This window comes from Zootoca vivipara, chromosome 8, assembly GCF_963506605.1.
Source record: "Zootoca vivipara chromosome 8, rZooViv1.1, whole genome shotgun sequence".
Lineage (NCBI taxonomy): Eukaryota > Metazoa > Chordata > Lepidosauria > Squamata > Lacertidae > Zootoca > Zootoca vivipara.
In genome coordinates, this window is record NC_083283.1 from 85,191,574 (window position 1) to 85,203,949 (window position 12,376).

At 43.9% G+C, this 12,376-nt stretch overlaps 1 protein-coding gene across 17 annotated transcripts in view; it reads left to right on the forward strand.

Annotated features, from left to right (window-relative positions):
* The window catches only part of KIAA0232 (KIAA0232 ortholog), a 52,572-nt gene that overhangs the window by 18,883 nt on the left and 21,313 nt on the right, over positions 1-12,376 (forward strand). For 12 of the 17 annotated variants that reach the window (XR_004691820.2, XM_035103321.2, XM_035103320.2 and 9 more), the window contains one exon: positions 11,555-11,692. Coding sequence is in view for 16 of the 17 variants with exons in the window: in XM_035103321.2 (XP_034959212.1) it covers positions 11,555-11,692 (138 nt within the window). In the remaining variant the exon portion in view is untranslated. Of the gene's footprint in view, positions 1-8,253; positions 8,604-11,554; positions 11,693-12,376 lie in introns of all 17 variants that reach the window. The other 5 variants (XM_060278144.1, XM_060278147.1, XM_060278146.1 and 2 more) reach the window with 2 other exon arrangements.

Sequence of the window (12,376 nt, forward strand, 5' to 3'; positions counted from 1 at the left end):
TAAGGCCCGGAGGCCAGATCCGGCCCAATTGCCTTCTAAATCTGGCCCACAGACAGTCCGGGAATGAGCGTGTTTTTTAATAATTTATTTATTTATTTATTTATTTATACCCCACCCATCTGGCTGGTTTTCCCAGCCAATCTGGGTGGCCTCCAACAGAATATTAAAATACTATAATCTATTAAACATTAAAAGCTTCCCTAAACAGGGGTGCCTTCAGATGTCTTCTAAAAGAGTTGATAGTTGTTTTTCTCTTTGACATCTGGTGAGAGGGCGTTCCACAGGGTGGGTGCCACTACCGAGAAGGCCCTCTGCCTGGATCCCTGTAACTTGGCTTCTCGCAGCGAGGGAACCACCAGAAGGCCCTTGGCACTGGACCTCAGTGTCCGGGCAGAACGATGGGGGTGGAGATGCTCCCTCAGGTATACTGGACCGAAGCCGTTTAGGGCTTTAAAGGTCAGCACCAACACTTTGAATTGTGCTTGGAGGCGTACTGGGAACCAATGTAGGTCTTTCAAGACCAGTGTTATGTGGTCTTGGCGGCCGCTCCCAGTCACCAGTCTAGCTGCCACATTCTGGATTAGTTGTAGTTTCCAGGTCACCTTCAAAGGTAGCCCCACATAGAGCGCATTGCAGTAGTCCAAGCGAGAGATAACTAGAGCATGCACCACTCTGGAGAGACAGTCTGCGGGCAGGTAGGGTCTCAGCCTGCGTAGCAGATGGAACTGATAAACAGCTGCCCTGGACACAGAATTGACCTGCACCTCCATGGACAGCTGTGAGTCAAAATGATTCCCAGGCTGCGCACCTGGTCCTTCAGGGGCACAGTTAGTCCATTCAAGACCAGGGAGTCCTCCACACCTGCCCGCCTCCTGTCCCCCCCAAAACAGTACTTCTGTCTTATCAGGATTCAACCTCAATCTGTTAGCCGCCATTCATCCTCCAACCGCCTCCAGACACACACACAGGACCGTCACTGCCTTCACTTGTTCTGATTTGAAAGAGAGGTAGAGCTGGGTATCATCCGCATACTGATGAACACCCAGCCCAAACCCCCTGATGATCACTCCCAGCGGCTTCACGTACATGTTAAAAAGCATGGGGGAGAGGACAGAGCCCTGAGGCACCCCACAAGTGAGAGCCCAGGGGTCTGAACACTCATCCTCCCACCACCACTTTCTGAACACAGCCCAGGAGGAAGGAGCGGAACCACTGTATGACAGTGCCCCCATTTACATGCGTAGAATGTGTCCTTTTATTTAAAATGCATCTCTGGGTTATTTGTGGAGCATAGGAATTCGTTCATCCCCCCCCCCAAAAATAGTTCGGCCCCCCCCACAAGGTCTGAGGGACAGTGGACTGGCCTCCTGCTGAAAAAGTTTGCTGACCCCTGAACTAGACCAACACCAGATCCCATCCAGTCTCACTCTTGTGTGCAAACCTCATAAGACCTATGGTTTTCTTTCACTTGGTTAAAACTTTCTCAAAACTATTAAATTGTTTTTATCATCTGTTGCTATTTTACTGATTTTTGCTTGTCAAAAAAATATGTTTATGCTATACTGTTTTTGTAGTATATTTCAGAACCAAAAGTAACAGGTTTCCAGAGTGGAAAAGATGTTCTGGGACTAAAACTTGCATTTTGCCTGACTGTTGGCCAGTTCTTTTTAATTATAGTTTTCCTACCACAATTTGCAAAAGGGAGAAAACAGTAATATACTGGAAAGCCATTCTAAGTTCCTTATTTAAAGCAAATTAAATTTCTCCATTGATAGAAACTTGAGTTTCCAGTGCTTGATCAAATATATTTCTGTTTATTAAAATTCACCCCACATTTAAATTTCTTTAGCAAGAGAGAGCAGCTAATCCCTGTAGAATCATAGAATTGTAATGTTGGAAGGATCCCCAAGGGTCAACTTGTCCAGCCCCCCCCCCCCCCCGCAGTGCAGGCATCTCAACTAGATCATGCATTACAGATGGTCATACCACCTCTGCTTAAAAACCTCCAAGGAAAGAGAGTCCACCACCTCTCATAGGAGTCTGTTCCACTGTCAAACAACTCTTACAGCCAGAAAGTTTTTCCTGATTTTTAGTCAGAACCTCCTTTCTTTTAACTTGAATCCATTGGAGAAAACAAGCTTGCTTCATTCTCCATGTGATAGCCCTATATATCTTTGAAGATGGCTAGAATGCACACACACACACACACACACAGAGAGAGAGAGAGAGAGAGAGAGAGAGAGAGAGAGAGAGAGAGAGAGAGAGAGAGAGAGAGAGAGACTGCTCCTCATAAGGCTTGATTTTCAGACCCTATATCAGAGCTTTCCAAACCTTTCATGTTGGTGACACACTTTTTAGACATGCATCATTTAGTAACACAGTAATTCAGTTTTGCTAGCAAACCGGAGGTTAAACTAACCCCTTTCCAGCCCCAGAAAAAGCACCCAGGGAGCATTTGCGCAACACACCTACAGACTGCAGCTGACACTCTTAACGTTTGGTGACACACAGTTGAGAAACCTTTGCCCTTGATCATCTTGGTTGCCATCCTCTGCACATGTTCCAGCTTGTCATTATCCTCCATAAACTGTGGTGCCCAGAACTGGACACAGTACTGCAGGTGGGTCTGACCAAGGCAGAATAGAGCAGGACTATTACTTGATCAGGACACTATAGGGTCAGTCTATATCAAGTGATCCAATTCCCCCCCCCCATGTCATCCAATTTTCTTCATATTTCGTACACTTGTTGAATGATCTAAATTAAGTTTAAATCTAAAAATTTAAATTTTTAATCCCATTTTTAAGTTATGAGGGATTGAAATTTCAAAAAATTGACAAGTTTAGCCTTGCTGGACTGCACAAAAACCTTAAAAGCTCAGCCCAGAATTGAGATATTTCAAAACTAGAATAGCAATCTCTTCAGAACTGCATAGGCTTATTATGATATGTCATATGATGGGCTTACTTATAAATTTTAAAGTTAAGTTACACAATTTAAATTTTTACTAAGTGCTTTAAAAAATTAATATGATTAAAATTTAATATTTCTAAAAGCTACCTGCAAAAATTTCATCTTGGGATCTCAATGGATCACATTAAAAAAATATTTTGTACATACATGTCTGCCTTATTGGGTTGTGTTTCAGATAAATATAACAGAATAAACAAGACTTCAAACTATAATATCAGTTACGGTGCTTCAGGCATTTCTTTAGAAAGTTATTCCTGTTAAAATGTATCTGAAAAGCTAGTCTGGGTTCCAAATGGAGTGATAGCTTGCAGTTGCATCATAGAATTAACACTTTAAAATTCATTACTTGGGGTAAAATTGTAATCCTATTAATTATGTGCTGACCTGACATATAGACAATTTTCCTCCTGGAAATTAACAATGATGATGACATACACACCTTAGCAGGGAGGGCATTCCACAAGCGGAATCAAAACGGAAGAGGACCAGTGTCAACTGGGCAGCCCCTGGCAGCACCACCACCACCACCTCACTTGCTGAAATATTGAGAAATATGCTCTTTTAGGTACTTGGGTCCCAAGCCATTTAGGACTTTATATGCTGCAACCAATACCCTAAGTCTGGCCCAGTAACTCTCTGTCAGCCAGTGCAGCACTTTCAGGATCAGTGACACTGGGTTCCCTTTGGCTGGCCCACTTACCACCCCAGCAACCTCATTCTGCGCTAGCTGCCGCCTGCATGTCACCTTCAAGGGTAGCCTCCTGTAGAGTGCATTGCTGTAGGCAACCTAAGGCCCATGGGCCACAAGCGGCCCATGGGGGTCGTTTAACCGGGCCACTAGCCGCCCCTGAACCAAGCCGCCCACTCAGTGAGTCCCGACGCAGCACGACGCGGGGACTCTTGACCGCATGTGCTCATGCGCACGCACGATCCGGCCCACGGAGGGATCTCCACTGGAGTGAACTGGCCCAGGCGAGGTAAACCTTGCTGACCCCTGCGTGTAGTCCAGTCAATGAGCTCAGACAATGACAGCCAGGCTATCTTGGTCCAGGACCAGCCATAGCTGATGAATCAGCCAAAACGGCATAAGCCAGCTCTTAGCCACAGAAGCCACTTGAGACTGCAATGACAATTGCAATTCAGGAGTACTCCCAGATTACAAATCTCTTCCTTCAAAGGGAGTACAGGCCCTCCCAGACATAAAACCACCCACACAGAACACTTCCATCTTGTTAGGATTCAAAGGTTATGCAGAGAGAAGGCTACTCAGGCAACAGGGCTTACTGCCCCATTTCTTTCTCTGCACCCAACCATCACAAAGCTTCTCCTGAGTCATGAAGACCCTCAGGAAAGAATTGGGAGTGTCTTTCAGGATACTGTACTGACATGCCTGTCTGTCTGTAATTGAGATGCAACCCACTGTAAGTAAATCATCTCTGTTACTTCCACATAGTGGCTTGTTTTCCTCATTCCAGTGTAAAACTTTGGCTGGAAATTGGCCTTATTTAATGCTATTGGCTGCATTGGGAACCTGGATTCATGATTTTATTAAGTGCTACACACATGAGATACTTTTTTATTGATTTTCTTTACATCTGTGTGGTTTCATATACATTTTTGTGTCATACAGCCACAATCTTTACTTAAAACGTTTCATGCGGGGCCTGACTGTAGATTGTGTCTTAACAAACCGTAACAGCTGTTATTTACTGTATATAAATAAGCGTATTTATATGCGTATAAGACTACTTTTTAACCCAGGAAAATCTTCTCAAAAGTCGGGAGTTGTCTTATACGCCATGTCATATTTCTTATACGGCGAGTATATCCCAAACTCTATATTTTAACTGGAAAAGTTGGGGGGTCGTCTTATACGCCCAGTTGTCTTATACGCCGGAATATACGGTACCTGTGAGTGCATAGGTCAGATTTATACCCTGCCTAGCAAAATGAGCTTCTTGGGTACATGATTTGAAATTGAAACGTGCTGGGAAATGCTACATTTTCTTATCATATGTGTGCTCCAAATCACCACCATTCATTGTGCCACTTCTCAGAATTGTCAGGTTGCATGTATATGTTTGTGAGACTTAAGGGAGTTTGTTATGTAACTTTGCATGTAACATGTAATTAGTCCACAGTGTCTGATACAATGAATTCCATGTTTGTAACTTCTCCTTACTACCGTTGCGTGAACCTTTTATTTTCAAGTACATGAAAATTAAAGTTACAGGTAGGTAGCCGTGTTGGTCTGACGTAGTCAAAACAACAACAAAATTTCCTTCTAGTTGCACCTTAGAGACCAAATAAGTTTGTCGTTGGTATGAGCTTTCGTGTGCTTGCACACTTCTTCAGATTAAAATTAAAGTTAGAAATATTCTGAGGGAAACTGAAATGTTACTTTTTGTCCATGGCATAGCTCAGGCATCCCCAAACTGCGGCCCTCCAGATGTTTTGGCCTACAACTCCCATGATCCCTAGCTAACAGGACCAGTGGTCAGGGAAGATGGGAATTGTAGTCCAAAACATCTGGAGGGCCGCAGTTTGGGGATGCCTGGCATAGCTGCTTCTAGTGGCAGATGGCCACAATTTTTTCATCCCAGAATATAATTGGGCATTCTAATCTAGCATCATTCCATGGGGATATCTGGGGAGAAAATATGGCAGCCACCAATGGGGTCTCTAGTGGCAGAGTTGGAGTGTAGAGGTCCCAGTAGGGATGTAACTGGGAACATGGATAGAATGGAAGACTCGGGGAAGTTTGTAAAATTACAGATGTGATAGATACGTGTGTGTGTGTGTGTGTGTGTGTGTGTGTGTGTGTTGTGAAAAGGGATGGGAGATTGCACTGTAGTAAACTGAGAAGGGGTATCATGTATTTTGAGCAGTAAGAGGGGCAAATCTTCCACATTGAAGGTGTTGATAGAGGACTAATTCCAGTATGTGACAAGAAGCTTCAGAGATAAGCCTGCAAGTATTTGGACTAGAGTGAAGAGGATAGGATGAATTTTTGCTTTGTGTTATGTAGAGAGAAGCACTTTAACACAAATAGAATCTTCTGCTTTTTGTTCATCATGTTTAGTGATGAAAGAAGAGGCTTATGCCTGTTTAACAGGGTGAATGTTGATGCCAGTGGATACTGACAGCAATTTTGGATGTAAGACGATCGTTTTCTTGTATGCCAAGTTTGAGATGGCAGTTAGATATGGAATGGGATGTAAGAAGGATCATAGGTGGAAAGGAAGAGCCGTGTGCCATCATCATATAGATACCCTCATAGAATTGAGTTGGAAGGGACCATGAGAGCCATCTAGTTCAAACCCTTGCTATGCAGGAATCTTTTGCCCAACATGGGAATCGAACCCATGACTTCAATCAAGCAATCCCTTGGATTAATCTGTTCCAGACGGGTCCGCAGAGTACTCAACCTGAAGCGTACTTAACTCGAGGTATGAGTGTAATTGGTTCCAGAAGTCCGTACTTAACCTGAAGCGAACTTTCCCATTGAAAGTAATGGAAAGTGGATTAATCTGTTCCAGACAGGTCCGCGGAGTACTTAAACTGAAAATACTCAAACCGAGGCGTACTAAACCGAGGTATGACTGTATTTAGCCAAGGATATAAAACTTTCCTAAAGGTGAAGGCAGGATCATCATCAGTGTACCATGGATTAACAGTTGGCAGAGGTGGGTCACTTGTCACTTTACCAGTTGCAGGAAAAGTAGTGTAAAATTCAGGGAGGCAATTGATTATTTTCTGGCTCCACTGCTGGATATGAACGTGTTTGTCATTGATCTCCATATCTATTTCACTTTGAGGATGCTGAATAATTGTAACACTTAAACCATGGAAAGAGGTAATGGGCAGTAGAAAATGACTGATTGTGTTCAATGTGTATCTATTGCTGGTGTTACAGAAATTTTGGATGTGAACAGGCTGCTTGGATGAGTGAAACCGACCACCTGTCTCCTTGATCCTTGCCCATCCTGGCTAGGCAATGGGCTCTGTGGGGTGGTGAATGCTTCCCTCTATGAGAGAGTCTTTCCAGGCCCACTTAAAGAAGTTGTTATTAAACGGCTTCTTAAAAAACCATATTTGGACCTGGCCCTCATGGTCAATTATCACCCAGTCTCAAATCTTCCATTCCTGGGCAAGGTGATTGAGTGAGTGGTTCCTGAACAACTCCAGGCACGCCTTGAGGTTGCAGACCATTTGGATCCCTTCCAATCAGAATTCAGACCCCATCATGGGACTGACATTGCCTTGGTTGCACTGGTCAGTGATCTTTGGCATGCTAGGGACAGAGGGGACAGCTGTTTCCTGGTTCTGCTGGATGATCTTCTAGTGGCTTTTGATACCACTGATCATGCTTTCCTTCTGGACCATCCATGGGAGCTGGGGGTACTGGTAATCAGTGGTTCCACTCCTTTCTCCTGGGCTGTGTTCAGACCCCTGGGCTCTCACCTGTGAGGTGCCTCAGGGTTCCATTCTCTCCCCTATGCTTTTCAGCATCTATATGAAGCCGCTGGGATAGATCATGAGTGAGTTTGGGCTGGGTGTTCACCAATATGCTGATGATACCCATCTCTACCTCTCCTTTAAATCGGAACCAGTGAAAGCAGTGAATGTCCTGCGTGAGTGCCTGGAGGTAGTTGGAGGATGGGTGGTGGTTAACAGATTGAGGTTGTATCCCAACAAGACAGAAGTACTGTTTTGGGAGGACAGGGGCAGGAGGGTGTGGGGGACTCCCTGGTCCTGAATGGACTAACTGTGTGCCTGAAGGACCAGGTGCACAGCTTGGGAGACATTTTGGATTTACAGCTATCCAAGGAAGCAATCTCCTGCTTGGACTTTTGCAATGCACCCTATGTGAGGCTACCTTTGAAGGTGACTCTGAAACTACAACTAAATCCAGAATGCGGCAGCTAGACTGGTGACTGAGAGCAGCCATCAGGACCACAGAACACCGGTCCTAAAGCATCTACATTGGCTCACAGTATGTTTCTGAGCACAATTCAAAGTGTTGGTGCAGCCCTGGCCAGGAAGTTTTTAATGTTTGATGTTTTATTATGTTTTTATACTGAATGTGCTGGAAGCAACCCAGTCAGATGGGCAAGGTTGTTGTTGTTTAGTCGTGTGACCGACTCTTCGTGATCCCATGGACCAGAGCACGCCAGGCACTCCTGACTTCCACTGCCTCCCGAAGTTTGGTCAAACTCATGTTGGTAGCTTTGAGAACACTGTCCAACCATCTCGTCCTCTGTCGTCCCCTTCTCCTAGTGCCCTCCATCTTTCCCAACATCAGGGTCTTTTCCAGGGAGTCTTCTCTTCTCATGAGGTGGCCAAAGTATTGGAGCCTCAGCTTCAGGATCTGTCCTTCCAGTGAGCACTCAGGGCAAGGTATCAACAATTAAATTATTATTATTATTAGGCATGAACACACAATTTTCCATGTATTGTTTACACAGTACATTTGTTACTATGGCTTATACTTTTTGCACTCAATTATATATAACACTCAGACCAGATGAGACAATTCATCTATATATTTTTTCTTGAATGACAGTGTGAATCATGAGACCTGTATACAGTAGGAGGGGTGTTTCTCTCTCTGAAACATGAAGTACACTGTGAGTGTTTTCTTTCACATTTGATGCTGTTAAATCGAATAACGGAATGAAGTTTTTATGGTCATATTTGCGGTGGGGTGGACTGGATGGCCTTTGGGTACACCTTCCAAGTCTACACCTCGTATGATTCTGTGGTTCTATGTTTTTTTTTGGGGGGGGGTTGGCGTAATCCTGATGTATATTTTGCTTTAGCGTGCTTAGTTTGGCCAGAATCAAGTATACACTTCTGGAGTTAATGCTAAATACTGGTGAATGAGCCACCATAGCTGCTAGAGGGCCGTGAGAATTTGTGTTCTGGGCTTCTTAAACTTGTCTACCCATGTACTGAAACCAAAGTGGCTCATTGGTTGCCAGATGTGAGTACGTTGGCATTATTTTCAGCTCTCCCACCCCACTAACTTTGTTTCTCAAGCTATTTAGTATCTATGTGAAACAGCCAAGTGAGTTCACAGTGATTTGGATGGAGTGATTGGGACTACAATTCCCCTCGTCCCTGACCACTGGTCCTGCTAGCTAGGGATCATGGGAGTTGTAGGCCAAAAACATCTGGAGGGCCGAGTTTGAGGAAGCCTGGGTTAGCACGCACACATGCTCTCTCTCACACACACACACACACCATAGAACAGCAGGGCAGTGTATAATGAGAAAAAACAACATTTCTGGATTTGACTGCACAAATAGGAATGGAAAAACTGTAATACAGTGCCCCCAGTTCCAGTCGCACACTATGAATCTAGGAGGTTACTATTGTCATTGGTATCAAAGTTCATAAGAGTAACAGGGCCATACTTCCCTGCCCCTCTCTTAATAACAAGGCTAATATACTCTTGAAACCTGGCCTAAATCCAGTTTGAGGTGGATCCAGATAATCATTGTCATCTAGGAATACTAGAATTGCTCCATAACCACCGTCTTTACCACCTTTCTCAAAAATAAGGGTATTGGTCAGTAGTTATTAAACACCATTGTGTCCATAGTGGGTTTTAAAGGAGTAGCTGCCTTTTTAAGGGCGGTTGGCACCTCCCCATCATGCAGTGATGTGTTCACAACACCCTAGACACACCCAGTCACCCCACTGTGGTTAGCTGTAGACAGACAGAATGGGCAAATGTCCAGAGCGCATATGTTTGGCTCTATTTCTTCAAGTATCTGCCCACATCTTCAGGCCACATCAACTGGAAATGGTCCCATAACAATGAGCCAGACACTGCATGGGAACTCTGATTGGATTTGCTATAATAATAACATCCATGTCACTATGAAGTTCAGAGATTTTGTCCTCGAAGTATAGAATCACAGAATTGTACAGTTGGAAGGGACCGGAAGGGTCATTTAGTCATTGCGGGAATCTTTTGGTTAACATGGGGCACGAACCCATGACCCTGAGATTACGAGTCTCATGCTCTATCGACTGAGCTACATATATCAGGGATAAAGTCCCTGGCAAGCGAGTAGCTGCTAGTTACCCATGTGTTCTAGGAGTCCACCCCTTGAATTTGGGCTAACTAGTCTCTGGACTACATGGAACAACTCTGCCAGCTCACTTCTCAAGGGTGTGATGGACATGGTGAATTATGACTTTGCTGCCTTCGCCGCCATGTGGTAAACACGACTACAGGTGTTCAGTCAACTTTGGAGTAAGATTTTAACCACTTGCAGTTAAGTATCCATCCATGTGATGTCCAGTACTAGAGAGGACCCTTGAGAGTGAATCTATTTACATTAGATTCATATAAGGTGGTAGAAATGTTGAATCAGTAACTGGGCCCAGTAATGGACTGGATGACGGTCAGTATACTGATAAGACAAGAGCTGTTGGTGGGTGGCTTGTCAGTACTGGTAGGCAGAGTTCAAATGCTTTGAGTTGTACTTCCCATAAAGAAGCAGGTTTATCAGTTGGTGCTCTAGATCTAGCTTTGTTGCTGGAGGCACAAGTAGCCTCTGTGGCATGAGGTGCCATTCATCAGTTTGGCTGGTGTGCCACTGCTGGGACAGAGCCTACATTTAGTTATCTCTGCTTTGCTGGCCTAGAGATTAGACTACTGTAATGCATTATATGGGGATGCGGGTGACGCTGTGGTCTAAACCACTGAGCCTGGGGCTTGCCGATCGAAAGGTCAGCAGTTCGAATCCCTGTGACGGGGTGAGCTCCCGTTGTTCGGTCCCAGCTCCTGCCAACCTAGCAGTTCGAAAGCACACAGTGCAAGTAGATAAATACAGTAGGTACTGCTCCAGTGGGAAGGTAAACAGCATTTCTGTGCACTGCTCTGGTTTCTCCAGAAGCGGCTCAGTCATGCTGGCCACATGATCCGGAAAAACTGTCTGCGGAAGCGGACAAATGGCGGCTCCCTCGGCCTTTAAAGTGAGATGCGCGCCACAGCCCCAGAGTCGTTTGCATTGTCAGGGTTCCCTTTACCTTTACCTTAATGCATTATATGTTCAGTTGCCTTTTGAAGGCAATTGAAAAATTACATTTTCACAACAATGTCAAGTGGATGACCAGGCAATGGATTTCTCTGTGGTGGCAATCCAGTTCTGGAATACTTTCCTCAGTGAGGCTTTCGTTGTACCTGCTTTTAGGTCACCTAGGTGCTTACACTCCGAAGCAATTTAGCGGAATAAGAGTTGCCTAAGTTTTGGTGCTGCTCTATCACGTGCTGTTGTAAGTGTTGCTGGTGTTATTTGATGCATACATTATATTCTCTTGTATTTTAAAATCTTTATTGTAAAACTGTATTTGGGAAATTTAGTTGAAGGTTGGATCTACTGTAATTAAAGCTAAGAGTCAGGAGGGCAAGTAATGGGATGGAGCTTGTGTACATAGTTATTGTGCTTCTGCTCCTCACCACAGTATTTGTGCCATCCTTGTACAAAAGTCTTAAGCATCTTGCAAACAACATGGAGCCAAATACTGCTGTTAACTTTTATTCTTTGCTTTAATTTATTTTTAGGAGAATGACATCTTCCTGGGTTGGGAAAAAGGAGCTTACAAGAAATGGGGAAAGAGTAAGAAAAAATGCTCTGATCTAACACTAGAAGAAATGAAAAAGCAGGCTGCTGTTCAGTGTCTTCGCTCTGCTTCTGATGAAGTAAGAATTAGCACCCTTGTTTAATCCTATGTAACTTCTCATTCTTAATGTGGTATTGGGGTGGATAAATTTTAGTTTTGTAATGTTGGTAAATTTCAGTTATAGAAAGCGTCTCTTCAAAATATCCTAATTGAATATGAAAACTTAAGTTTAATCTTTTTTTTAAAAAAAATAAGAAACTTCATTATTATTGTTATTGCCATTTTCATACAGAATGGTTATTGACTTAAGCACATACAAAACACAGTAAGAATAATGAATGTAAAAATACAAATAGAAAAATGAAATGAAAATACAGAGGTGAGGGGAAAATGGGAAGCAACGGAGAGTGCAATGCTGTGTACATTCATCACATATAAAAAGAAAAAGGTGAGTCAAGTTAGTTCTCAATAAAGCCTGTCCACCTATTTATCTGTGGAGCAGGGGGTTTTAGTGGGCTGTGTGGACAAGTTAACATAGGAGAAAAACTTATACCATCAAAGTGGTCTATTTTTGGTGAACAATTAATGACTCTCCATTTATGTGTCAGGTGTTCCCCAATGTCCCATACTTTTGCTAGCCACTCCTCTCGGAAAGGAGGTGAGTCAGATTTCCAGTGGGAGGCCACAGACACAAGAGATTTGTGCATGGTGGGTGAGTTGGTACTTGGCTCCAAGGATAGGAGTGATGGTGGAGATAGTTTCA